Here is a 27,240-nt window from a genome sequence, read left to right as displayed (position 1 = left end):
AATTGCAGGCAGGATAGTTGAGAGATTATTTTATAGTGGATGAGGATATAACTACAGAGCTCTCTGTTCTGAAATCTGGAAAATATTTTAGTAGCAAACTGATTTATAACTTTGGGGAACATGTATTACTTAGTCATCACTCAGAGTACTAGTCAGCAACTACAGTATGTCATTTTTCCTGCCAGAAGTGGCAACTGATTTTTCCCCCTTCTCTGTATCAGTAAAGAAAGAAACACAGATGACTTCATTTGCTTCAGCTAAAAAAAGTTAGATGACTCCATTTACTTCAGTTAGAAAAGTAGAATGGGTCCTATACACTATGATAATAATAGAAACAAGAAATATGATGACAATAATTATAATAGTAACAGCAGCTAACGTTTACTGAGCATTTACTAAGTACCAGGCATTAAGCTAAGTGTTCTGTATGTGTAAGGTCAGTTAACCCTCACAACAACTGTCCTGGTAGTTACCAGTATTTAACTTGTAGAGCAAAACTGAAGCAGAAATTGAAGAATCAGCTCAAAGTTATTGGAACATGGTTTGTCTGACTGAATAACCTGTGTTCTTTCTACTGTAATATGATGCCTCGTATATTTATAGTGATTTTAGTTAAAGCACCTTTGTAATAATAGTGAGCTGGATGGTTTTCTTCAAGGAAAATATTTTAAAAGAAAGAAGAGGCTAAATGGCCAGATCATGGAAGGATGGGAGCCACAAGGGAAGTGGTTATGATGCTGCCTGAGACGACAGGGAGAGCAGGCACAGTCATCTAGTCAGAGTATCATTTTAGGAAAGAAACCTAAGACTCAGAAAGGGCCCGGCACAACTTCCTGATCTTTTCTGGGATCTGCTTTTGTTTATCAATTAAGTGAAAAAGAAGCTTGCTCTTAAAACAAATGGCCATTATAAATAAATATTCCAGTGGAAGCCTGGAGACCACATATTAAAACCAATTACTGAAGAAATGTATGAGGACAAGATGGCAGAGTAGAAGGACTTGAGCTCACCTCCTCTCACTAAAACACCAAAATCATAACTAACCGCTGAACAGCCATCAACAAAAAAGACTCAGACCTACCAAAAAAGATATTCTACACCCAAAGACAAAGAAGAAGCCACAAGATGGTAGGAGGGGTGCTTTCATGATATAATGAAATCCCATACCCACCAGGTGGGTGACCCACAGGCTGGAAAATAATTAGATCACAGAGGTTCTCCCACAGGAATGAGAGTTGGGAGCCCTATGTCAGGCTCCCCAGCCTGGGGTATGGCATCAGGAGGAGGAGCCCCCGGAGCATTTGGCTTTGAAGGCCAGTGGGGCTTGAGTGCAAGAGCTCCACAGGACTGGAGGAAACAGAGACTCCACTCTTTGAGGGCATACACAAGGTTTCACAGGCACAGGGACCAGGGCAAAGCAGTGACTCCATAAGAGCCTGGGCCAGACCTACCTGTGGGTCTTCGAGGGTCTCCTGGGGAGACGGGGGGTTGGCTGTGGCTCACTGTGGGCAAGGACACTGATGGTGGATGCCCCAGGGAATACTCATCAGCATGAGTTCTCCTGGAGATTGCCATTTTGGCACTGAGACCCGGCCCCACCCAACAGCCTGCAAGCTCCAGTGATTGGATGCCACAGGCCAAACAACCAACAGGGTGAGCCCCACCCATCAGGAGACAGGCTGCCTAAAGTTGTCCTGAGCCAACAGCCACCTGTAAACATACCCCTTGACACGGCCCTGCCCTCCAGAGGGACAAGACCCAGCCCTACACACCAGGAAAGTGTGCACAAGCCCCTGGACTAACCTCACTCACCAGGGGCAGAAGCCAGAACCAAGAAAAATTACAGTCCTGCAGCCTGAGGAGTGGAGACCACAAACACAGAAAAGTTAGACAGAATGAGGTGGCAGAGAAATATGTTCCAGACGAAGGACTAAGATAAAACCCCAGAAGAACAACCAAGTGAAGTGGAGATAGGCAATCTACCTGACAAAGAATTCAGTGTAATGATAGTAAAGAGGATCTGAGATCTCAGAAAAAAGAATGGAGGCACAGCACACAGAGGATACAAAAATGTTTAATAAAGAGCTAGAAGCTTTAAAGAACAGAGATGAACAATATAATGACTGAAATGAAAAATACACTAGACAGAATCAATAGCAGAATAAATTAGGCAGAAGAATGAATAAGTGAGCTGGAGGACAGATTGGTGGAAACCACTGCTGTGGGACAGAAAAAAGAGTGAAAAGAAATGAGGACAGTCTCAGAGACCTCTGGGACAACATTAAACACATCAACATTCACATTATAGGGGTCCCAGAAGGAGAAGAGAGAGAGAAAGGGCCTGAGAAAATATTTGAAGAGATAACAGCTGAAAACTTCCCTAACATGGGAAAGGAAACAGTCACCCGAGTCCAGGAAGCACAGAGAGCGCATACAGGATAAACCCAAGGAGGAACATGCCAAGACTCATAGTAATCAAACTGACAAAAATTAAAGACAAAGAAAAAATATTAAAAGCAATAAGAGAAGAGCAATAAATAAATACAAGGGAACTGCCATAAGGTTATCAACTGATTTTTTAGCAGAAACTCTGCAGGCCAGAAGGGAGTGGTATGATATACAATATTTTAAGTGATGAAAGGGAAGAACCTACAACCAAGAATACGCTACTCAGCAAGGCTGTCATTCAGATTTGACAGAGAAGTCAAAAGCTTTACAGACAAGCAAAAGCTAAGCGAATTCAGCACCACCAGACCACCTTTGCAGCAAATGCTAAAGGAATCTCTCTAGCTGGAAAAGAAAAGGCCACAACTACAAACAAAATTACAAATGAGAAAGCTCACCGGTAAAGGCAAACATACAGTAAAGGTAGGAAATCATCCACACACAAATATGATATCAAAACCAGCAACTGTGAGAAGAGGAGAGTATAAGTGCAGGATGTTGGAAATGCATTTGAAATCAAGAGGCCAGTAGCTTAAAATAATCATGTGTGTGTATATACACACACACACATATATATGTGTGTGTGTGTGTATATATATATACATATATATGTGTGTGTGTGTATATATATATATATAGAGAGAGAGAGATAGATAGATAGAGAGAGAGAGAGACTGCTATATCAAAACCTCATGGGAGCTGCAAACCAAAAATCTATAATAGATAAACACACAAGAAAGAAAAAGCACCCAAAGACAACACTAAAGAAAGTCATCAAATCACAAAAGCAGAAAACAAAAGAGGAAGGGAAGAAAAACCACGCCCCCCAAAAAGAAAACAAATCCAGAACAATTAATAAGATGGCATTAAGAACATACATATCGATAATTACCTTAAATGTAAATGGATTAAATCCTCCAACCAAAAGACATAGTCTGGCTGAATGGATACAAAAACAAGACCCATATATATGCTGTCCACAAGAGACCCACTTTAGCTCTAGGGACACATACAGATTGAAAGTGAGGGGATGGAAAAAGGTATTCCATGCAAATGGAAAGCAAATGAAAGCTGGAGTAGCAATACTCATATCAGATAAATAGACTTTAAAATAAGGACTGTTACACGAGACAAGGAAGGACACTACATAATGAACAAGGGATCAATCCGAGAAGAAGATATAACAATTATAAGTATATATACACCCAACATAGGAGTACCTCGGCATGTAAGGCAAATACTAACAGCCATAAAAGGAGAAATCAACGGTAACACAATAATAGTGGGGGACTTTAACACCCCACTTACATCAAGGGACAGATCAGACAGAAAATCAGTAAGAAAATGGGCCTTAAGTGATACATTAGACCAGATGGACTTAATTGATACAAATTAACTTATTTACAAAACAGAAGAAGACTCACAGACTTCAAAAGCCAACTTATGGTTACCAAAGGAGAAAGGTGGGGTGGGGAGGGATAAATTAGGAGGTCGGGATTAACACATACACACTACTATATATAAAATAGATAATTAACAAGGACCTACTATATAGCACAGGGAACTCTACTCAATAATGTGTAACAACCTATACGGGAAAAGAGCCTGCAAAAGAATGGATATATGTATCCATTGGATATGTATATCCAAAGAATGGATATATGTATAACTGAATCACTTTGCTCTACACTTGAAGCTAACACAACATTGTAAATCAACTAAACTCTAATATAAAATAAAAATTAAATTTAAAAAACCCAATTATCATTAGGTAACATCTTTACTGCTCACTCATGCCTGTAACTGAGTTCACTATTTCTGATATTAATAGCACAAGTTCAGGCAGATGAGAAATTCAAGACATCAAGAAGTTAAGGATAAGAAGTCCTAGCGGGAAGCACTGAATAAGAGAAAATGCAAAACAAAGAAAGTAGTTTCTGAGCGTCTCTTTAGAATTTATTTCACCGAGATTAAGAACATTTAGAAAACACACACTTAACCTGAAATATAACACCCATTATATAACATTATACAGATGTGTTGTTCTGTAATAATAATGGTAAAAAGTTTTCCCTGAGTACCTTGATTTCCATCATTTTTGTACTTGCTCTTATACATTAACTAGATCATAACCTTCTTAAGGATATGGATTGTCCTGCCCATAATGGAGATTAAATCAGTATTAGTTGAGGTTAATATTTTCTTTTGTCTGAAAAGATAAGCACAGTGTCCTTACCATCTTCCCAGAGCAATGTATATTACACTGATCAGTATCTGTCATGGAAGATTTATTTCATATGTACCTCTAATCACAGGACATTTCAGTATGTGATTATATAACCTTTTTCAGTACTAAGATTAACCCAAACCCAAAAGGAAGTTGCTAACTTAGAGAAAAGAAGGTTTTACATGAGAAAGTGTTTTGGTTTTGATTTTTAGTTATACAGCTTTAAGAAATTTATCACACAATTTAAAAATTTTAACTTAATGCCCCAAAATTTAGTTATCGTCATTATCATCTCTGCTGCTGTATTATTTTTAACAGTAGTAGCTTTATTCTTCTTTGATTTTAAACAAGTAATGATTTGGTCCAACCATTATTTGGTTCTGTTATATGCTTTGTAAGCCAGTTACTGAATTGTAACCATGCAATAATTACCTTCACCATTAGGTGGCACAAGTGTGCACATTTGAGATAACTTGAAATTAGGTTAAAGTAGTTGGGAGTGAGGGGTCAAACACTCCATGGAATATGACCTTGCCTTCAAGAAGTTTATCATCTTCCTGGATAGATAAGAACAGTACTCATGGAAATATCTAAAAAATAATATGACAGTATAATTACATGCCAAGTTTTGTGGTACACAGTGTAAAATATTATGCTTAATTACATTACACAATCACAGGTGTGTTCAGTAAAGAGAGATCATGTAGTGTTGAAATACTCAGGTAAGGCTTCTTCAAGAAGCTGAAAAATCATAATAAGTCCACAGACACCCCAAAACACACCATCAGACGTGGACCTGCCCACCAGAAAGACAACATCCAGCCTCATCCACCAGAACACAGGCACTAGTCCCCTCCACCAGGAAGCCTACACAACCCACTGAACCAACTTTAGCCACTGGGGACAGACACCAAAAACAATGGGAACTACGAACCTGCAGCCTGCAAAAAGGAGACCCCAAACACAGTAAGATAAGCAAAATGAGAAGACAGAAAAACACACTGCAGATGAAGGAGCAAGATAAAAACCCACCAGACCTAACAAATGAAGAGGAAATAGGCAGTCTACCTGAAAAACAATTCAGAATAATGATAGTAAAGATGATCCAACATCTTGGAAATAGAATGGACAAAATGCAAGAAACATTTAACAAGGACCTGGAAGAACTAAAGATGAAACAAGCAACAATGAACAACACAATAAATGAAATAAAAAATGCTCTAGATGGGATCAATAGCAGAATAACTGAGACAGAAGAACGGATAAGTGACCTGGAAGATAAAATAGTGGAAATAACTACTGCAGAGAATAAAGAAAAAACAATGAAAAGAACTGAGGACAGTCTCAGAGACCTCTGGGATAACATTAAACGCACCAACATTCGAATTATAGGGGTTCCAGAAGAAGAAGAGAAAAAGAAACGGACTGAGAACATATTTGAAGAGATTATAATTGAAAACTTCCCTAATATGGGAAAGGAAATAGGTAATCAAGTCCAGGAAGCACAGAGAGGCCCGTACAGGGTACATCCAAGGAGAAATGCGCCAAGACACATATCAATCAAACTGTCAAAAATTAAATACAAAGAAAACATATTAAAAGCAGCAAGGGAAAAACAACAAATAACACACAAGGGAATCCGCAATAAGGTTAACAGCTGATCTTTCAGCAGAAACTCTGCAAGCCAGAAGGGACTGGCAGGACATATTTAAAGTGATGAAGGAGAAAAACCTACAACCAAGATTACTCTACCCAGCAAGGATCTCATTCAGATTTGATGGAGAAATTGAAACCTTTACAGACAAGCAAAAGCTGAGAGAGTTCAGCACCACCAAACCAGCTTTACAACAAATGCTAAAGGAACGTCTCTAGGCAACAAACACAAGAGAAGGAAAAGACCTACAATAATGAACCCAAAACAAATAAGAAAATGGGAATAGGAACATACATATCAATAATTACCTTAAATGTAAATGGACTAAATGCTCCCACCAAAAGACACAGATTGGCTGAATGGATACAAAAACAAGACCCATATATATGCTGTTTACAGGAGACCCACTTCAGACCTAGAGACACATACAGACTGAAAGTAAGAGGATGGAAAAAGATACTCCATGCAAATGGAAATCAAAAGAAAGCTGGAGTAGCAATTCTCATATCAGACAAAATAGACTTTAAAATAAAGACTATTACAAGAGACAAAGAAGGACACTACATAATGATCAAGGGATCGATCCAAGAAGAAGATATAATGATTGTAAATATTTTTGCACCCAACATAGGAGCACCTCAATACATAAGGCAAATACTAACATCCATAAAAGGGGAAATCGACAGTAACACATTCATAGTAGGGCACTTTAACACCCTACTTTCACCAATGGAGATATCATCCAAAATGAAAATAAATAAGGAGACACAAGCTTTAAATGATACATTAAACAAGATGGACTTAATTGATATTTATAGGACATTCCATCCAAAAACAACAGAATACACATTTTTCTCAAGTGCTCATGGAACATTCGCCAGGATAGATCATATCTTGGGTCACAAATCAAGCCTTGGTAAATTTAAGAATATTGAAATTGTATCAAGTATCTTTTCCGACCACAACGCTATGAGACTAGATATCAATTACAGGAAAAGATCTGTAAAAAATACAAACACATGGAGGCTAAACAATACACTACTTAACAATGAAGTGATCACTGAAGAACTCAAAGAGGAAATCAGAAAATACCTCGAAACAAATGAGAATGGAGACATGAGGACCCAAAACCTATGGGATGCAGCAAAACCAGTTCTAAGAGGGAAGTTTATAGCAATACAATCCTACCTGAAGAAACAGGAAACATCTCGAATAAACAACCTAACCTTGCACCTAAAGCAATTAGAGAAAGAAGAACAAGAAAACCCCAAAGTTAGCAGAAGGAAAGAAATCATAAAAATCAGATCAGAAATAAATGAAAAAGAAATGAAACGATAGCAAAGATCAGTAAAACTAAAAGCTGGTTCTTTGAGAAGATAAACAAAATTGATAAACCATTAGCCAGACTCATCACTAAAAACAGGGAGAAGACTCAATAGAATTAGAAGTGAAAAAGGAGAACAACTGACACTGCAGAAATACAAAAGATCATAAGAGATTACTACAAGCAACTCTATGCCAATAAAATGGACAACCTGGAAGAAATGGACAAATTCTTAGAAATGCACAACCTGCCAGGACTGAACCAGGAAGAAATAGAAAATATGAAGAGACCAGTCACAAGCATTGAAATTGAAACGGTGATTAAAAATCTTCCAACAAACAAAAGCCCAGGACCAGATGGCTTCACAGGCGAATTCTATCAAACATTTAGAGAAGAGCTAACACCTATCCTTCTCAAACTCTTCCAAAATATAGCAGAGGGAGGAACACTCCCAAACTCATTCTCTGAGGCCACCATCACCTTGATACCAAAACCAGACAAGGATGTCACAAAGAAAGAAAACTACAGGCCAATATCACTGATGAACATAGATGCAAAAATCCTCAACAAAATACTAGCAAACAGAATCCGACAGCACATTAAAAGGATCACACATCATGATCAAGTGGGGTTTATTCCAGGAATGCAAGAATTCTTCAATATATGCAAATCGATCAAGTGATACACCATATTAACAAATTGAAGGAGAAAAACCCTATGATCATCTCAATAGATGCAGAGAAAGCTTTCGACAAAATTCAACACCCATTTATGATAAAAACCCTGCAGAAAGTAGGCATAGAGGGAACTTTCCTCAACATAATAAAGGCCATATATGGCAAACCCACAGCCAACATAGTCCTCAATGGTGAAAAACTGAAAGCATTTGCACTAAGATCAGGAACAAGACAAGGTTGCCCACTCTCACCACTCTTATTCAACATAGTTTTGGAAGTTTTAACCACAGCAATCAGAGAAGAAAAGGAAATAAAAGGAATCCAAATCGGAAAAGAAGAAGTAAAGCTGTCACTGTTTGCAGATGACATGATACTATATAGAGAGAATTCTAAAGATGCTACCAGAAAACTACTAGAGCTAATCAATGAATTTGGTAAAGTAGCAGGACACAAAATTAATGCACAGAAATCTCTGGCATTCCTATACACTAATGATGAAAAATCTGAAAGTGAAATCAAGAAAACACTCCCATTTACCATTGCAACAAAAAGAATAAAATATCTAGGAATAAACCTACCTAAGGAGACAAAAGATCTGTATGCAGAAAATGATAAGACACTGATGAAACAAATTAAAGATGATACAAATATATGGAGAGATATACCATGTCCTTGGGTTGGAAGAATCAACATTGTGAAAATGACTCTACTACCCAAAGCAATCTACAGATTCAATGCAATGCCTATCAGACTACCACTGGCATTTTTCACAGAACTAGAACAAAAATTTTCACAATTTGTATGGAAACACAAAAGACCCCGAATAGCCAAAGCAATCTTGAGAACGAAAAACGGAGCTGGAGGAATCAGGCTCCCTGACTTCAGACTATACTACAAAGCTACAGTAGTCAAGACAGTATGGTACTGGCACAAAAACAGAAAGACAGATCAATGGAACAGGATAGAAAGCCCAGAGATAAACCCACAGACATATGGTCACCTTATCTTTGATAAAGGAGGCAGGAAAGTACAGTGGAGAAAGGACACCCTCTTCAATAAGTGGTGCTGGGAAAACTGGACAGGTACATGTAAAAGTTTGAGATTAGATCGCTCCCTAACACCATACACAAAAATAAGCTCAAAATGGATTAAAGACCTAAATGTAAGGCCAGAAACTGTCAAACTCTTAGAGGAAAACATAGGCAGAACACTCTATGACATACATCACAGCAAGATCCTTTTTGACCCACCTCCTAGAGAAATGGAAATAAAAACAAAAATAGACAAATGGGACCTAATGAAACTTCAAAGCTTTTGCACAGCAAAGGAAACCATAAACAAGACCAAAAGACAACCCTCAGAATGGGAGAAAATATTTGCAAATGAAGCAACTGACAAAGGATTAATCTCCAAAATTTATAAGCAGCTCATGCAGCTCAATAACAAAAAAGCAAACAACCCAATCCAAAAATGGGCAGAAGACCTAAATAGACATTTCTCCAAAGAAGATATACAGACTGCCAACAAACACATGAAAGAATGCTCAACATCATTAATCATTAGAGAAATGCAAATCAAAACTACAATGAGATATCATCTCACACCAGTCAGAATGGCCATCATCAAAAAATCTAGAAACAATAAATGCTGGAGAGGGTGTGGAGAAAAGGGAACACTCTTGCACTGGTGGGAGTGTGGGTGGGAATGTGAATTGGTACAGCCACTATGGAGAACAGTATGGAGGTTCCTTAAAAAACTACAAATAGAACTACCATATGACCCAGCAATCCCACTACTGGGCATATACCCTGAGAAAACCAAAATTCAGAAAGAGTCATGTACCAAAATGTTCATTGCAGCTCTATTTACAATAGCCCGAAGATGGAAACAACATAAGTGTCCATCATCAGATGAATGGATAAAGAAGATGTGGCACGTATATACAATGGAATATTACTCAGCCATAAAAAGAAAGGAAATTGAGCTATTTGTAATGAGGTGGATAGACCTAGAGTCTGTCATACAGAGTGAAGTAAGTCAGAAAGAGAAAAACAAATACCGTATGCTAACACATATATATGGAATTTAAGGGAAAAAAATGTCATGAAGAACCTAGGGGTAAGACAGAAATAAAGATAGAGACCTACTAGAGAATGGACTTGAGGATATGGGGAGGGGGAAGGGTAAGCTGTGACAAAGTGAGAGAGTGGCATGGACATATATATACACTACCAAATGTAAGGTAGATAGCTAGTGGGTAGCAGCCGCGTAACACAGGGATGTCAGCTCCGTGCTTTGTGACTGCCTGGAGGGTTGGGATAGGGAGGGTGGGGGGGAGGGAGATGCAAGAGGGAAGAGAGATGGGACCATATCTATATGTATAACTGATTCACTTTGTTATAAAGCAGAAACTAACACACCATTGTAAAGCAATTATACTCCAATAAAGATGTAAAAAAAAGAAGAAGCTGAATTTCCCTTGGACCTTAGAGACTCTATGTAATTTGGATAGGCAGGACAAATAAGGACGGCTGAGAACAGGAAAGGAAGAGTACAAGAAAGGGCACAGTGTTTGGTCAGCTAAGGCAAAACCAGTCTGACTGAGCTGAAGACCTGGCTGTAAAGTAACAGACAATATTTAAGAAGGTTGTGTGATGCCATTATTGTTGAAGTACTTAATTCCTACCCCCAAAGAGTCATGCTTTTATTTTTTCCATTTCTCGATCAAGTCACTCAAGCAAACAGCTCACTTGGGACAGATCTTGCCATTATATTCAGTGAAGAAAGTCATGACAGCCTTAATGGAAAATGATAGAAGCCCTATATTCTGTCCAGAAAAACAACCATCTAATGTTTATCAAGTACCTGCCTTGTGCCAGGCACTGACCTGTTCACATGTTGCTGCCCATGCAGTAGAATTACCCAGGGAGCTTTTAAAAACGTAGATACTCGGGTCCAGGCTCAGACCTGCTGAATCAAAGTCTGGTGGTGGCTCCTGGGCTCATAGCTACCCCACTAGCTACTTTCTTACAGATCTCTTAGTTCTCATAACTGTGCTAGGTGGTGGTTTGCCCTGTGCTACACCCAAGGAGACTGGCTCAGTTAACAGCTTGTCCAGGGTCACACAGCTGCTGAGTGGAGGTACCATGATCTATATACTCAGGTCTCTTTGATGCCAAAGCCCATGTTCTTCCCGCTATGTAAGAAGTTAGCAGTTTTTCTATTCCAGATGCTACAAAAATGCCATCTTTGTAGGGTTTTTTTCTCTCTTACCTAGATCTCTCCCTGGTATCCTTGGCTGTACTGTGTGTTTTGTTTAAATGGAAAAATAAATCAAGATTTCCTTTTTGTAAGCATCTCTTTTTTTTTTTTCCTGGTTCCTATATTTACCAGTTCTTCCTTTATTTCTCTAATCCTTAAGACAAAACTCAAACCATCTGTCCTTTCAAATTGTGGTTCTATCTTTTCTTTCTTTTTGCCAACAACTCTCAAACTAGCCTGATGGCTTGATTTTCTCAATATTAGCTCTCTTCCTATTAAAAAAAGAAGTTTTTATTAAAAAAAAAAGTTGGAAAATTAATTACAAAGAAGAAAATGGCACCCATAGTCTTGTCAGGCACTTCTCAAATATCCAGTGCCTTTTGAGTCTTGTGTTTTTCCATGTTTTATTTTAAAAATTGGGTCAAATCCTATTTTGTTTTGTAAAAATTTTTTCCCCAACTTACTATAATGTGCATTTTTCACCGTCCTTACATAATTTTTTATGATGCGTTAATGTATGCTTGGTGCTTCATCAGATAGAGGTGCCGCAGTTTATTTAATTAGGCCTCTATTATTAAAAATTAAAATGGTTTCCAGCTTTCTGCTCTTATAAATAATGCGAAAGTATGTGTAAATCTCTAATTATTTCCCTAGGATATATTTCCAAATCTAATTACTGAGTCCAGGGTATATTTTTTAAAGTTTTTAAAAAATGTTAGTCTTATGCCCTGCCCCATTTCATTTGGTCACCAAATTCTATGATATTGCCTTGGAAGCATCTCTTAGAGAAACTTCCTTTATTTCTGCAATGGCCCCATTCGATGGGATCCCATTACTTCTCCTTTTCATGCTTCCTTGCTTTCTCACTGGAGTGCCTCTTGTTTCTTCTTTGCTAATCCATACTGCACACAGCTAACAGTCAGTCTTCATAAAGTACCACTCTAATGTAATTGTGTGTATGTTTATTTGTTCAGAAAATGCTTCTCGGGCACATATGTTATTTGACTTGCTGAGATATTGCCAGTACCAAGACACACCCAATTCCCTTGAGTATCATCAAGTTTAGGAAATATTAAAACGCATCATCATAAGAGATACAAATAGAAAGTAACTTAAGCACATAAAGGCTAGTCTTTTTTTTACTTAAAGTGACACTGAAGAGGTGGCACATGAGCTGAGAATTAAAGAATAATTAGGCATTTTCCAGGGAGAAAAGACATTTAAATATGTGCATTACTTCCGTATTCCTTGGTGAAGACTTTATAGCACGGTTCCAATCTACTTTTTAAATCTTACCACTAATTCAGTATGAGCCAACCTATTTGAATTAATGGACTATTCCTGACTGTGTCTTATGCTTTCTGAATTTTGCCTCTGGTTATATCTGTCCAGGCTAAAACCTGCAAGGCTTTGCTCTTTTCTTTAATCTCCAAATGCTGTTTTTCCTTTAATGATCTTCTTCTAAGAGTCCATTCTCATTTCCCCCAGCTGGCAGACATCTGGACTGAATATCTTTTTCTTCTCTAATAGGACTTGGCACAGATCTTATATTAATAGCCATTTTAATATATTTTACCTCTTACCTTCCTAAAAGGACAGCAACAGCCATGTCACCTAAGCCATTACGAACAAAGATTTTATTTCTAAATCTAATGAATACCTTTCCATTCTTACTTATTTTCCTCTTAGCAACATTTGGCACTGTTGATTCTTCTTGAAATATGCTCTCCCTTTGGCTTGTCATTTTTTCTCCTACTTCTCTGGCCACTTCTCAAGACGTTTTTGCAGGTTCTTCAGTCCTCTCTATGTTCCTCATAAGACTCTCCCAGGCTCCTTTGTTCTCTCACTCCACACATTCTCCCTGGGACATGTCATTCATGTTGGTGGCTCAAATGATCATCCATGTGCTCATGACTCCTAATTCTAAACCCTTGGTCCAAAAGCCCTTTCTTACTTCAGAGCCATATATGTGATTTTTGCCACTTGGAGGTTCTGCAGGCACTTCAATATGTTCAGAATTGAATTTGTCATTCCCCCTAAATTGCTTTTCCTCCTATATTCCTCACACCACAGAGTCATTACCATCATTATCAATCAAGCCTTCTTCTAAATGAATGTGGCAGCACACTGAATTAGGCACTCAGGCCCTGGAGTCAAAAGACCTGGGTTAGAATCCTGGCTTCACTAGGACTAGGAGTGTGGCTGGTTAGATTCCTTTCCCTCATTAAACCTCATTTTCATCTTCTGTAAAATAGGAGTAATAATAGTGCTTACTTTCTATGATTTTATAGGACTCTTCTGAGGATTCAGCATAGTCAGGCACAAAAAGCACTTAGCACAGGGCCTGGAAAATAGCAAGCACTCAGTAAATGTTACAGTGCAAATCTGATTGTGTCAGCACCCGGCAAAACCTTCTGGGTTTCACAGTGCTCCAAGGTTAAATCTACTTCTTTAACATGATTTGCCAGGCCCTCTGTGCCCTGGTCCTTGCTTACCTCTCTGGCCTATCTGCTGTCTCCTTAGTTACACCATTTGTCCCAGACACACTGAACTGCTTTCCTTGCCCAGAGTGTACTGTACTCTGAGCCTTCCCCACTATAGCAGAACTTCTCCTACTCAGCCTGGAGGTCACAGCTTAGATAATAGTTCATTTGGGAAGCCTTCCCAGCTATCTTCGTCTTCTGTGTTCCCTATGTGAATGCTTTTCCTACTATATTTGCCCTATATAAATGTTTTTCCTATGGTATTATCACTTGTTTAATTATCCATTTTGTCCATAACTCTCAGTTTCCTGACCATAAGCATCAAGTCAGGTCCACTGACAGTTTTTACCCTAGCCTTCAGCAGAGACCTGGCATAAAAAAGATGCTCTTTAAATTTTTTGAACCAATCAGCTGCTTGATTGCTGTAATTTTATACCCTGCTCTGTTGCAATAAAGACTTAAAGTGGCAAACATAAATATGTACGTACAGTAACAGCAGCACCACGACATAAGAAAACAAAGGTAAAGGGATGAATTTAATAGACAGGTTATATGTTACAAGGTTATTGTATACATAAGACATAAGATATAAGCTCTACATTCCTATAAAATATAGGTCTATAAATTGGTCCTGAGCTTTCTGGCATCTTCTATATAAGGGAACTGAATGGTATCATTGACAAGGGCCATAAGATTAAAGCAAACCACATGCTCGGAAAAACCATGACCATTTCTGAAGGACTTGAGAGAAAGATCTTTGGTTCCTCACAGAGGACATTGTGCACTGTCGTGCCCAGCAGCCTCACAGCATCTTTAATGTTAACTGTTCCACGTAGCCTCAGAGCGCTTGCCCACGTGGGCTAATGGCAGAAGGAGAAAGAGTAGTTCAGTAAAAACAGCCTCATAAGAGCTCAAAACATTGTCTTAACTCTAAAGGTATGGAGAGACTGCATGTCCTTCAAATCATTCTCCACAAATGGTGTTTTACTCACTGAGCTTTGGATGAGAATTGGTTTGTACAGATTTTGGTTACTCTTCATAAAGCATCTATTGCGCAGATATTTCGTATCACGCGCTAAGTACAGGTCTAAGGGCTTTACTCGTAGGTGGAAATGGGTGTAGGCTTCTCTTAGGGAGGTTGAGCCTGCTGAGATTTTACTCAGGAACTAAAGGTGACTTTACCTCTGAACTGAGGGTGGCCAGTGTGGCCTGCAGAAAACAATTGAGATTCATGTGTTTTTGTTTGCAGTACTTCACAGAATGGTGCCTTGCGCATGGTCAGCAGACCACTGCCCAAAGCTCAGTCCCTGTCTGTGTGGCCTTTCTCACCTTGTTTCTGGCTGTAACTCCATGTCCTCTGTTCTAGCCAGGTCGAAAATGCTTTTCTCATGCTATTCCTTTTCCTGAACTGTTCCCAGTCATCTGGGTAGCTCCTGTTGGTCCTTCAAGACAGTTCAAATGCCCTTTACATTTCAGACAATCTCCTGACCAGGTTCTTAGGGTTCTTTCTTCTTACTCTCGTCAATACTCTCTCCATGCGTTTGTCAATCACTTTTTTCATATTTTCTGTAATCAGTGATTTTTTTTTTCTTTTTTGGTCCATCTCTCACTCGGACTCTGAGCACCTTTAGGGTAGGTAGTGTGTTTTGTTGATTTTTATAGCTGAGGTCCTAGTGTCATGAGTATTACAGGTACTCAGTATAGATTTGTACAGATTTTTGTAGCTGCTGTTTTCAGCACCTCACACACACGCACTTGTGATTAGCAATGCCCCCTACCACCTTCAGTATCCACTGTAGGATACATGTAAGGCTGATTCCGCCCCCACCCCGGATTATCTATACTATTAGAAGGGACATACGGAAGCATATTATTTGCAACTTACGTGAACAAGCTCTTGGCATTTGATCATGTAAAAATCAGTATGGAATTGTGGTTCTTAAATGTTTCCCGGTTTATTAGTATTTCTACTCAGTGAGTTTCAGCTTCTGAGATAGTCCTGAGAAGACAGTCATTGCAGCCTTGTGCTTCTCTGTACCACTTGACTTCAGTAGGAGAAAAATCTTGTTCTGGGGGTATGTACTGTTTCTCTAACACCGGCCAGCTATAATAAATGCCGACTAGTGTGAAAGGTGAGCCTCAGTGATGAGTTCATGTCTTATGGCACCATTAATAACAATCCTCAAAATACATATTCTCCAGTTGGTGAGATTACCATTTTCACAAATGAGTGAAAATTATATACAAGTTGTATTTTACTCATTCAAAATGCCTAAGTATTGATACTCTGTTATAATGTTTATATTCTTTTCTTAAGTAGTACACTGAAAAATGCTGATAACTGTTGACACTTACAAAATGTTTATTTTAAAATTTAGAATTGTGGAAGAAGCTTTGTAAGTAAAATTTGTGGAATTGTCTTCGAGTGATAACTTTCTGTAGGCTGTATACTGACTGTAAAGAATATTGTTACATACATTAAACTCCTCTTTCAGTTTCCCCTCTGAAAGCATTAGTGAGACAGCTGAACCAACAGCAGAGAGCGCTGGCAGCTCTGCCATAATGGTGTTATCTCACCGAGTGGCAGCTAAGCACCGAACCTTCATGTCCTGATAATGTTGTTTTGAAGCAAAATAAGAGTTTCAGTGCATATGCACAACGTATGTAACAATATTATACTTCAGCTTCCTGTTCATATGAAAATCAGAGTTTATTCTCACCAAAGCTGAGAATGTTGGCCTGAATCTAACTGCTGTGGACACTTTAATCCAGGAATTCATCTGAACAGGAAATTATGCCTGCCTTTTTGTTTTATATAGTATATAATTTCATTGTGGATGTATCATTTTTCTTTTCTGGGCTTGTCCAGAAAGCCTTACAGCTTTAACTTGTTTCTCCTTTTTTCTGAGCATGTGTCCCATTTCCATATTTTTAAAGGTTATGCCCTTTCTCTTTTAGCTTTATAGATTTTTTTCTTATTCAAAATAGTTTTTCTATATTTTTTCCAGTTGCTAGGACCTTTTCTCGTTTTGATTTTGTTTTTAAATAGATGTTTGTTTTGAGTATTGCAAAGGTATTGTTAAAACAATACTGACCTTGCTGGTGTGCGTGAGTGTGTGCTTATGCGTGTGCACATGCAAACCAAGTTCATGTGCCCTCACTTTTTAAAAATAGATTCTGATCAGAAATCAGTGCCACAGGAACATGAAACTAAATATAGAAGTTATTTGCTTATTAATGTTGAAAATTATCTGAATAGCTTTCTAAATGAAAGAATTTTTTCATTTTATTTTGCATAATTATATTTTATATAAAATAATTATATTTACATTTACTATTATATATTTTATAATATAAGCATCCCTGTATTTATCATTTGATTTCTAAGAGCGCCCAAATGTACTTTGTCATAGAATCTGGACTGAGCAGAACAAGTCCTGGGCAGTTATCCTAAGTTGGCCTTTCTATGCTACATGAAATGTAAGGTGTTGAAAGTGTGTTAGTAACTTTCTAATTCACCTGCTTTCTCATAACAAAGTTATGTAGGAGAGGAAAGCGCATGTGTTCTCAATAGCTTTCATTCTCTCTGCACCTAAGTACTGCATTTGACCACATGGAGCAAATTGCAGGTATTCTCCTTCTTGTAAGAATACTGACTTGTCAGAGCATGCATGTGCATACAACGTGCCTATTTTAGTGTGTTTATTTTGTGATAATTAGTAACTTAATACATAATAATTTTCATTGTGACTTAGTCATCTTTTTCATAAGGAATAATAATTGAAAGAGAAATTAAATATAACCACTAACGTACATTTATTTCTTAATCTTTGTTTTATCGAGTGCCTTTTCCAGGCATAGTCTCATTTGAATGTAAAAAACAGGAATCTACAATGTGTTGGATTGTCTTCATTCTAATACTTCACATGAATAAAAGTTGCCATCATAAATCTTTGAACTGTTTGAGCTCTTCTTGTCTTTGTTGTTCTCTGTTGCTCACGTTACATGCCTGTTTGTGGTGACTAAGATACTCCTCACAAATACTTGAGTACTGTTAAGTAAACAGCTGTCTGTAATTCCCTGTTATTTATTATATAGAACACACTTTAAAAGAATCTACAGTGTGTGGTTATTTGTAGACTTAAACAACAAGACTTTGATACTGTGAGGGTGCTACATAATTTTTAGATGTTAAATGTGAGAAATTTGTGTTGAGAGTTGTCTTATCTGTAGGTTAACAACTGTTTGCTTTGATAGATATTACCTCCCCAAACTCTGCATTCTTTGGCTTAATCTTGCATTGTATAAATGTAGTCTGAAAATAGTTTGGGGTTCCATGTGGAAATTTTGACAAAACTTTTGAGACTGCTGTACAAAAGTTTTAAAATCCTGTATTCATAGTTTATTTATGATTTACATCTTTCCCATTTCCTCATAGATTTGAAATGGCCTTTAGCAGAAGATAAAATAAGAAAAACATGGCTCACGGAGTCAAAGCCAGGTATTAAAGTATGTGTGTGCATAGGGCTTGAGGGGAAGGCGTACTTTTATCCAAGCGAAGAAAAACTGCTTCAGTCAAACATAAACCTTAGCAGTGACCTTCTTAGAAGTCAAGGCATAAGGAGTCTTCCTAGATTTTACTCATTGCACTAAGCTCTTGGTGATTTACAATGGTGATGAGCTAGTTTATAGCAGAAAAGGAAGTATTAGTCAATGTCTTTTCTGGGCACGGTTATCACTGCTCTTGGGTAGGAGATCTGACTGAGTTCGGTTAACTAGCACTCCTCAAAGCTGGACAACAAACTATTCCTATTTTTGCAGACTGCCGTTAGTTGTTATTATAAAAGATCTGCCACTTGGCCCTGATATGCTTCCAGTCAGGAGAGGCACTTCACACTGTTGGTGTGAGTACATGGAAATTACTTTGAACATTCTTTTCTGGGTCAGGGGACTTAGTTGCTTTCATCCAGAACAGAATTTTAACAACCACAATACGTTCATAATAGTAATCCAAGCAAAGTTTCCAAATAGTTTACGAATTAATCTTTGTTAACGAAATTATTAATAACCTTTCTGATCAGTAAAAATATCATTAATATGTTGGTTCCAATATTAGTTTCCTTAATAATTCAAGTAGACTGTAGCTGCCTCTTATGTTACTAAATCAGTCATAATGAAGGCTTATAGTTTAATACTTTAGGGATGGATATTGGTGAGAACTGAAATTAGGAAGGATTTGATGGGAAATACTGACTTTTGTTTAGACTTGACAGATGAACAGAATTTGGGCAATGGGAAGCATGTCATAAAGTTTGTCCTATATGCATTATCATTAAAATTATGATGAAAGGTGTTTGTATTTAGATATTCTAAAGAAAATACCTTTTTTTTTGTAAATGCAAATAATCTGAATCTTAGGTAAAGCCTATTTTTATAGTTAATACTATATGATTAAGGCATGCTGGTGACAGCATGAGAATAAAAAATTGTGATGAACATCTTCGTGTGTTCACATTTGGAAAGTTAGTGTATGATCAAGTACCATGGAGACCGTATACCAGGCAGAAGAGAAGGATGGAAGTGAACTGGCAGAGCAAGGGGAGAGTTTAGGGAACCAGGGCTTGAATTAGATCCTGAGGAGCAACAGGATTTGATTTGCTAAAGATACTGGGAGAGTACAGTCGGGGTTGGAGATCCAGTGTTGGAGACTGCCCCGACTGGAACCCAAAGTTCATCCTTTTAAGTGGTAAGAGCTAAAGTTAGAGAGGTAGTCTTGGTTGTTGTGAAGTCTCACTTCTAACAAAGTAAAAAATAAAAGGAGTCAGGAATGGTGGGAGTTGTGAAGGCAGTATTTAGGACTATAAATATTCTGGGACTGGTGAGTAAATTGTTCCCTTCTTAGTATTCTAAGAGAGTTGGTTATCTTCCTAAGCAGTTTACTACTTGTTCTCAGATAAAATAAGACCTGTTGGCTTTCCATCACCATAGTCATCCCAAAATAGTCTTTTATTTTGAGATTTCTGTATTAATTATGTTCAATTTAAAGGAAGACTCAGTAAAAATAATTGCATCTTATGTCTTTTTTTACATCTCTTTTGATCCATGAGTGAGGTATTTGCAGAACTGTATGATGGCATATAGTAGGAAAAAAGTATGATTCATCCTAATTACAAAGCTGTTTCCTAAGAAATAATCATTGGAGAAATATCTTATTTGTGTTTTTACAAATGGTTTTGACTTAAAAAAATCTTGCCTTTTCTGTGTATGGCTGTAAATGGCCATAATTTTATATTGCAGTTTTTTTGTGTGTGGGACCATTTACTTAGTGCCTGTCACCCCTAGTGATCTACAGAGTTAGCCATAAAATCTAAGCCCCATCCCCTAATACCTACCCCAAACTTTAATAGCTGCGCCTTAAACCGTGTTTTTAACGTTCAAAACCCAGATAGGGAGTCCCTTGATATGTATTGACAAATATTGATTTCATCTAAATCAGTCTTTTTCAGCAGTAGTTGGCCAATTTGCAAGGTTCAGTACTCGTGGACTTTGATGGATTCATTTTCTAAAACATTAGCAACTTATCTGAAATTCTAGGTGCCAATAGAATCTTTGGATATAAAGCCTTAGAAGAATCCTCTGGGTACAACACTAGGATGTATTTGTTGACCTTAGAGTAGTTTCACAGGAATGGGGGTGCCCGAAACCAGATGCGAGTGGAGTGCAGATTGATGGGAGTGAGTGGAGACAGCAAGTTTAGATGCTTCCTACAGGGAATTTGCTGATAAAGGAGAAGAGAGAGCTGGAGCAGTCAACAGAAGGGGAAGCCACATCAAGGATACTAGGGGAGTTGAGTGTTTTTAAAGGCTGAGAAAACTTAATAGAGGAAAAGCTGGAAGAGAAGTGGATTAATGATGGAGCAAATTTTCTGAGAAATCAGGAGGGGTTAGGAACAGAAACAAACTTAAGGGGATTCCTCATTTTCTAAGGCAGGAAGCAAGGCTGAGCTTGAATATATATTTTGGTTTGGGGAGTAACGGGTGAGAAAGTGAGGGGTGCTCTGATGAAAGGCTCTTCTATCAGGTCAGAGGTTAGGTGGTAATGTGATGATTATGGTAGGGAGGGGAAGGGAGAGAGGTGAATAATGAGAGTTTGGAATAGTTGCTGTGGAAAATGAGAAAAGGAAGCTGATAAAAACAATAAAAAGCACTGCTGAGCTCTCCAACCTCATGCTACAGGCCCAATCTAACTTCCCACTGGAGCTTTAAGCTCCATCCAAAGTGGAGACTCACTTTGCCCTGCACTGACCTCACTCCTTCTCTTCACCTTCTGCAACCGTCTTATATCTTCTGCCTTGCTTCAAACCTACCTGTTCTCTTATGCCCAGCTCAGGTAGATCATTTCTTGACCTCTTCAGCTGGCAGTGCTATCTATCCCCCTCCAGTCTTCTGCAACAGCTGAACCACTCTTAAGAATTGTGTAATTTGCAAATATATTTTATCTTCTTTCCTAGATTGTAGGTTCCTTTGGGGCAAGAATCATGAGTTTGTCAGTGTCTCTGTTTCTCTTTCTCTCTCTGCCTAGGGCAGTGCTCCTGTGTTGTTCAGTAAAAGTGAATGAATAAATTAATGAATGAAGTAAATCCACCAAATTATATAAGAGTGGTGGATGGACCTATGAACCAGTTCATTTTATTTTGTACTTTAATTAGCTCCTTTGTGGGTGGGTATCTAAAGTGTTGGCCCACACAAATTTAAGACATAGCTAAGTTAGCTAACAGATATAACTAGTCATTTATTGTGTATTAATTAGGAGGATATTGTTGTGGCTTATTGTTAAAATAAAACTCAGTATTTAGATCCTAATTAATTTGTATTACAGAATTTTATTTGGTATTATTCATTTGAGGAGCTAAACCAGAAGTTTCTCAGATGCTTCTAATTGCCTCTTTTGCCATATGGATATAGAAGTACAAATAGCAATCACAATTCAAATTCCATTTTTATAAACTCCAAGATCATAGGCTTCATTGTTTCATTGAAGTGCAGTAAAAAGTAGTCTTCTGCATCACCACAGCAATAGCAGCATTCCCTACCTGATTGCCATTGCCCCTACCCAAGGCTCAGCGAGTACATACTTGAATTTTTTCCTTATTTCAGTGATACTGGTCCATCCATTTATATCCAGGTTTTCCTACCTCAACCCCAGCACAGTATCTCGCAAGATACTGCTAAAATGTCACACTCTCACCTTGGGGAAGAGTGGTCAGAACAGATAAAACCCTCAAATTCTAGGTCTGTCTGGGGACATTGTCCAGAGTAGGCCAGTGTATTATCAAGTGAAGTGAATATAATGCAGAGGAAGGAGGAAAGGAAATCTTGCCGAAAACTGCCATCATTTCTGTGCCAGTGTCTGCCTATAATGTTAAATTTCCACTCATTGGATTTTTCAGGCTCCTAGGTATTGGTGTACATATCATATCTGGTGTTTTCTTTGGATAATCACTCAGGATTTTAACTTTGTTTTAGTTTTGTTTTTTTCCCTGCTGAAATATTACATAGAGATATTTGAAATGGGCAAGAAGATGAGAGAAAAAGGATCACTACTAGTTTGGGCCATCTCGTCCATGAAGCTTCCTGGTTCTATCAGCTAGAAATAGTCTCTCCCTTCCCTGAATTTATATAGCCATTTAACTGTACATGTATTAAGACAACTCAGTTTTAGCCAGATATGGAAGCAACCTAAGTATCCATCAGCAGATGAATGGATAAAGAAGATGTGGCGCGCGCGCACACACACACACACACACTCTCTCTCTCTCACACACACAATGGAATACTACTCAGCCACAGAAAGAACGAAATAATGCCATTTGCAGCAACGTGGATGCAACTAGAGATTATCATACTAAGTGAAGTCAGAAAGAGAAAGCTGAATACCATATGATATGACTTACATGTGGAATCTAAAACATGACACAAATGAACCTATGAAACAGAAACAGAATCATGGACATAGAGGACAGACTTGTGGTTGCCAAGGGGGAGGGAGTTGGGGGAAGGATGGAGTGGGAGGCTGGGGTTAGCAGATGTAAGCTATTATACAATATATAGAATGGATAAACAACAAGGTCCTACTGTACAGCACAGGAAACTATATTCAATATCCTATGATAAACCATAATGGAAAAGAATATATAAAGAATGCATATATATGTATAACTGAATCACTTTGCTCTACAGCAGAAATTAACACAACATTGTAAATCAACTATACTTCGATTTAAAAAGAAAGAAATTTTGCCATTTACAACAACATGGGTGGGTCTGGAGGATATTATGCTCAGTGAAATAAGTCAGACAAAGATAGACAGATACTGTATGTTTTCACTTATATGTGGAATCTAAAAAATAAAACGAATGAATATAACAAAATACAAACAGACTCATAGATGCAGGGAACGAACTAGTGGTTATCTGTGGGTAACTAGTGGTAGGGGTAGGGAAAGATGGGGAAGGTGATTAAGAGGTGTAACTTAGGTGTAAAATAAATAAGATATAAGAATATGTTGTACAACACAGGGAATACAGCCAAAATTTTATAATAATTTTCAATGGAATAAGTCTATAAAGACATCAAATCACTATATTGTACACCTGAAACTAATGTAACACTGTAAATCAACTATACTTCAGTTTAAAAAAAAGATGCCCCAGTTTGTGTTGCAGTTGCGTACATGAAGCTCACTTTTCTACACTGTTAGCCTGTTGCCTACTCTGCTCTTGCTCCCCTTTTTTTCCAGCCCTCAATACATATAACCAAAAACAGCTTTGTTGTTTCAGTTGTTAATTATACTTGTTAGCTGATTCATATCTAGAATGGATTTTTTTTAAGAGGGCTTCTTGGTGACTTTAATGAATCCATTCAAGATATCATATGTTTTGTAGGTGCAGATGCCGCAGTCTTAAAGAAGGTTAAGGAAGATCACTGCTTTGCATAGTGTAGAGATTGATGGCATATGGCTACACTCTGACAGTATTCTAGAAGGTTCTCTGGATTTCTCCTTGTAATTGTCTAGTTAATTATTGTCTAAAATTGGTCATAGCTGATGATGCAGCCTAAGGAAAAAAAAAATCTTTCAGTGATGACAATTAGTCTGACTTTTTTCTGCTTTAAGGTTCCTAGACCTCTGTAATGATTAGAATCCATAAGAACTGGCAGAGCTATTCTAGAGCCTGATATTAAGGTCTTGCGTCTTCATTGAGGTCCTTTGCTTCTCAAGCACATCATGAAGTATCAGTGATCTTTCTTTCGAACAATGTTTCTTGATGCCCATGGGAAAGGAAGAACCAATCGCTGTCCTGATAAGGAACCAACATCACTGTATTTTAAAAACTCTAGGCTTCCTTAAATGACATAAATAAAGGTAAAGTGTTAGATATAAGAGTGACTTTGTAACAGCCAAGTTACAATCTCTGTAAGAGAAATATGAGCTAAATAAGAGAAATTATCTCAGTCATCTGTGGGGTGGCTACTTTCCTGTTGCCCTCTCAAGTGAAAGCAATTCATTGTCACATCTTACTACCTTATGATGTTCTTAATTCACCTCTGACTTAATGTACCTTGGAGTTCCAAAAAATTTTTTTTGATTCTTTTTTGGGCCTTTTGTGTCTAAATACAGCAACTTTTACTCCTCTCAGATATCAATCAAACCATCTCTCCATTCTCTGCCTCAGCCTTCATTTCAGTGTAGAGAGGAGGCTTAGCACCTGGCTTAGCCTTCCACTCCATCCCTGGTCAAGCCATCCTCGTAGGTAATTTCATGTATATGATGACACATTTAGCTCAGTTTCTTGATCTCCCCATTATCCATGCTGCTTCATACTTTGAATTTTGTCTTCTGGATTGGCTCTACCTGTTAAACATTAAATTTAAACACCTCATTCTCTGATGACAGTCTCATATTACAACTGTTGGTAAGTTATTCCCCCTGTAGCTGTTCTTTATTCTCGTGAAGATCTCTCTTCCCTAAATGCCTTTATTCTTTTTCCCTATTCATAATCATTCACCTCCCTGCACTCTTTTCTCCAGTCCCAGTTATACTCTGTGGCCCATCCTTTAAACCATATTCTTGCCAGTATCCTCAGCACCTTAGCCCTAGTGCCCACTCCTGGTAGAGGTGCAATCCTGGGTCTCGCCAGCTGACTGCCTTTGCTCTACCTGCACTGGCTTTGAGCTCCACTGGAGAAAATCCCCCAAAGCGTTCAGACTACTGCCAAAATAAATTCTTTGTTGCTGTATTAGTTTTCTAGGGCTGCTGTAACAAATTACCACAAACTGGGTTGGCTTAAAACAATAGAAACTTATTCTCTTACGGTCTGGAAGTTAGAAGCCTGAAATCAATGTGTCAGCAGGCACGCTCCCTCTGAAGTCTCTAGGGAAGAATCCTTTCTTGACTCTTCTGGCTTCTAGTGGTTGCCAACAATCCTTGGCATTCCTTGGCTTGTGGCAACATAACTCCAATCTCTGCCTCTGTCTTCATGTGGCCTTCTTCCCTGGGTCTGTCTTCTTCTTACAAGGATCCACTCATTTTGGATTTAGCTCCCGGCCTAATTCAGTACAGCCTTATCACAGTTTAACTAATTACATTTGCAAAGACCCTATTTCCAAATAAGATTACATTCTGAGGTTCCAGTGGACATGGATTTGTGGGGTGGTGGGCGGCGGTGGGGATGGACACTCTCCAACCCAGTATAGTTGCGGATCTCCAAAGAACCCTCAGTGCTGGCTGTTTTTCTGTATTTTCCTGGCCAGTTTTCCTGTTCTCTGCAGTAGCAATTTTAAGCCTCCCCTGCCCATCTTCAACACTCCAGCGCCCATCCTCCTGCCCCCATTTCTCTGGCAAAGAAATCAGACACCATCAAACCAGAACTCCCTTCTCTTTCTTCCCTCAGACCTACAGATTAGCTGAATCTATACTCATTGCTTCCTGTTGTAATGAAAGAGCTCATCCTCCTGTCTAAAATTTCATTTCATTTTTTTCCATCTCCACATATCCCATAGCCTTCTGCCCCCTCAGGAAACTTCAATTTAAACTCTGTCCCCTTTCTTTACCATAGCTTTAAACTTGAACTTACTAATGGTTCCTGTCTTCAGCATTTAATGTCACTCAGACGTTTTCAGTCTTTAAAAAGAAAAAGGAAAATACTGCACAATTGCACAACACTTTTCAATCCCTGCCCCTAGTCCAGCTTTCCCTCTACCTCTTTCTTCCCTTCAGATACAAGCTTCTCAGAAGAGCTGGGGACGTTGTCACTATGGCCTCACCCCTAATGGCTTCATGAGCTCTGTAGTCAGTCTCCGACCCCCGTGTCCCACTGAAGTGGAACTGTCTCCCGTGTCGTAAAACCCAGATCTTGTCCCTTTTTGCCCCATTCACCAACACTTGACCCTGATGGACATTTCCTTCTTCTAGAAACATTCCCTGCCTTGAGGGTAGTTTAGGGAGAATTGGGGGCCAGGATAAACTAGATAGAACTAGAAGACTTCTGAGATCTCCCTCAATTCTAAGAATTTTCTGATGATTTTCTGAGATTTCAAGAATCTTCAGTTCTTTTTGTTTATAAAACTCCTTGGCAATTTGTGGTTATTTAAACATGGTAGTGCTTTAAAAAAAAATAACGTTGAGACTACAGAATGCAACATCTTTCTCATGTGGTTACTGTAATTTCAAAGAGATTATTTTTAGTAACTGTATTTGTTATTATAAAATTTCTCAGAAAACCCATTAGGGAAACTTTAAATAGAAACTGGCTGTACTGAATTTAAAATTCTAAGATTCAAAGATACAGACTCTGATGCATTAAGTTATCTTTTGAAGTTCTGAAGCCTGAAATGTCCTCTTGTAAGAATATAAGGTTTTTATATGTATAAAAATAGGCTTCTTATCTAATTTAATTTTTCAGAGAGTAGGATGACAAATAATATAAGAGAAAATGGAAACTAAATGGTATGAGTTAAAACTTGAAGTTTATAATCTCCTCCCTTTCCTAACAATATCTGTAGTATGAAGAACTCAGCTGTTTATGGCAAAGTTTTTTTTTTTGAACAGTTCTCCCTTTAGACAAATAGTTTGACTCCTGATTTGAATTAAATCAAGTTGCTCCACTTGC

At 38.1% G+C, this 27,240-nt stretch overlaps 1 protein-coding gene across 5 annotated transcripts in view; it reads left to right on the top strand.

The window, feature by feature from the left end:
• LCLAT1 (lysocardiolipin acyltransferase 1) overlaps positions 1-27,240 on the top strand; it is a 263,073-nt gene that overhangs the window by 178,020 nt on the left and 57,813 nt on the right. For 4 of the 5 annotated variants that reach the window (XM_022574146.3, XM_089923300.1, XM_022574147.3 and 1 more), the window contains one exon: positions 18,510-18,572. The exons of the other annotated variant lie outside the window; for it this stretch is intronic. In XM_022574146.3, the coding sequence (XP_022429854.2) occupies positions 18,510-18,572 (63 nt within the window). The remainder of the gene's footprint in view (positions 1-18,509; positions 18,573-27,240) is intronic. 5 annotated transcript variants of the gene reach the window in all.

The sequence above is a fragment of the Delphinapterus leucas genome, chromosome 13 (genome assembly GCF_059928025.1).
Source record: "Delphinapterus leucas isolate spDelLeu-1000000601 "Yukka" chromosome 13, BTC_Dleu_Yukka2, whole genome shotgun sequence".
NCBI classification, from domain to species: Eukaryota; Metazoa; Chordata; class Mammalia; order Artiodactyla; family Monodontidae; genus Delphinapterus; species Delphinapterus leucas.
This window is presented reverse-complemented; position numbering and strand designations above follow the sequence as displayed.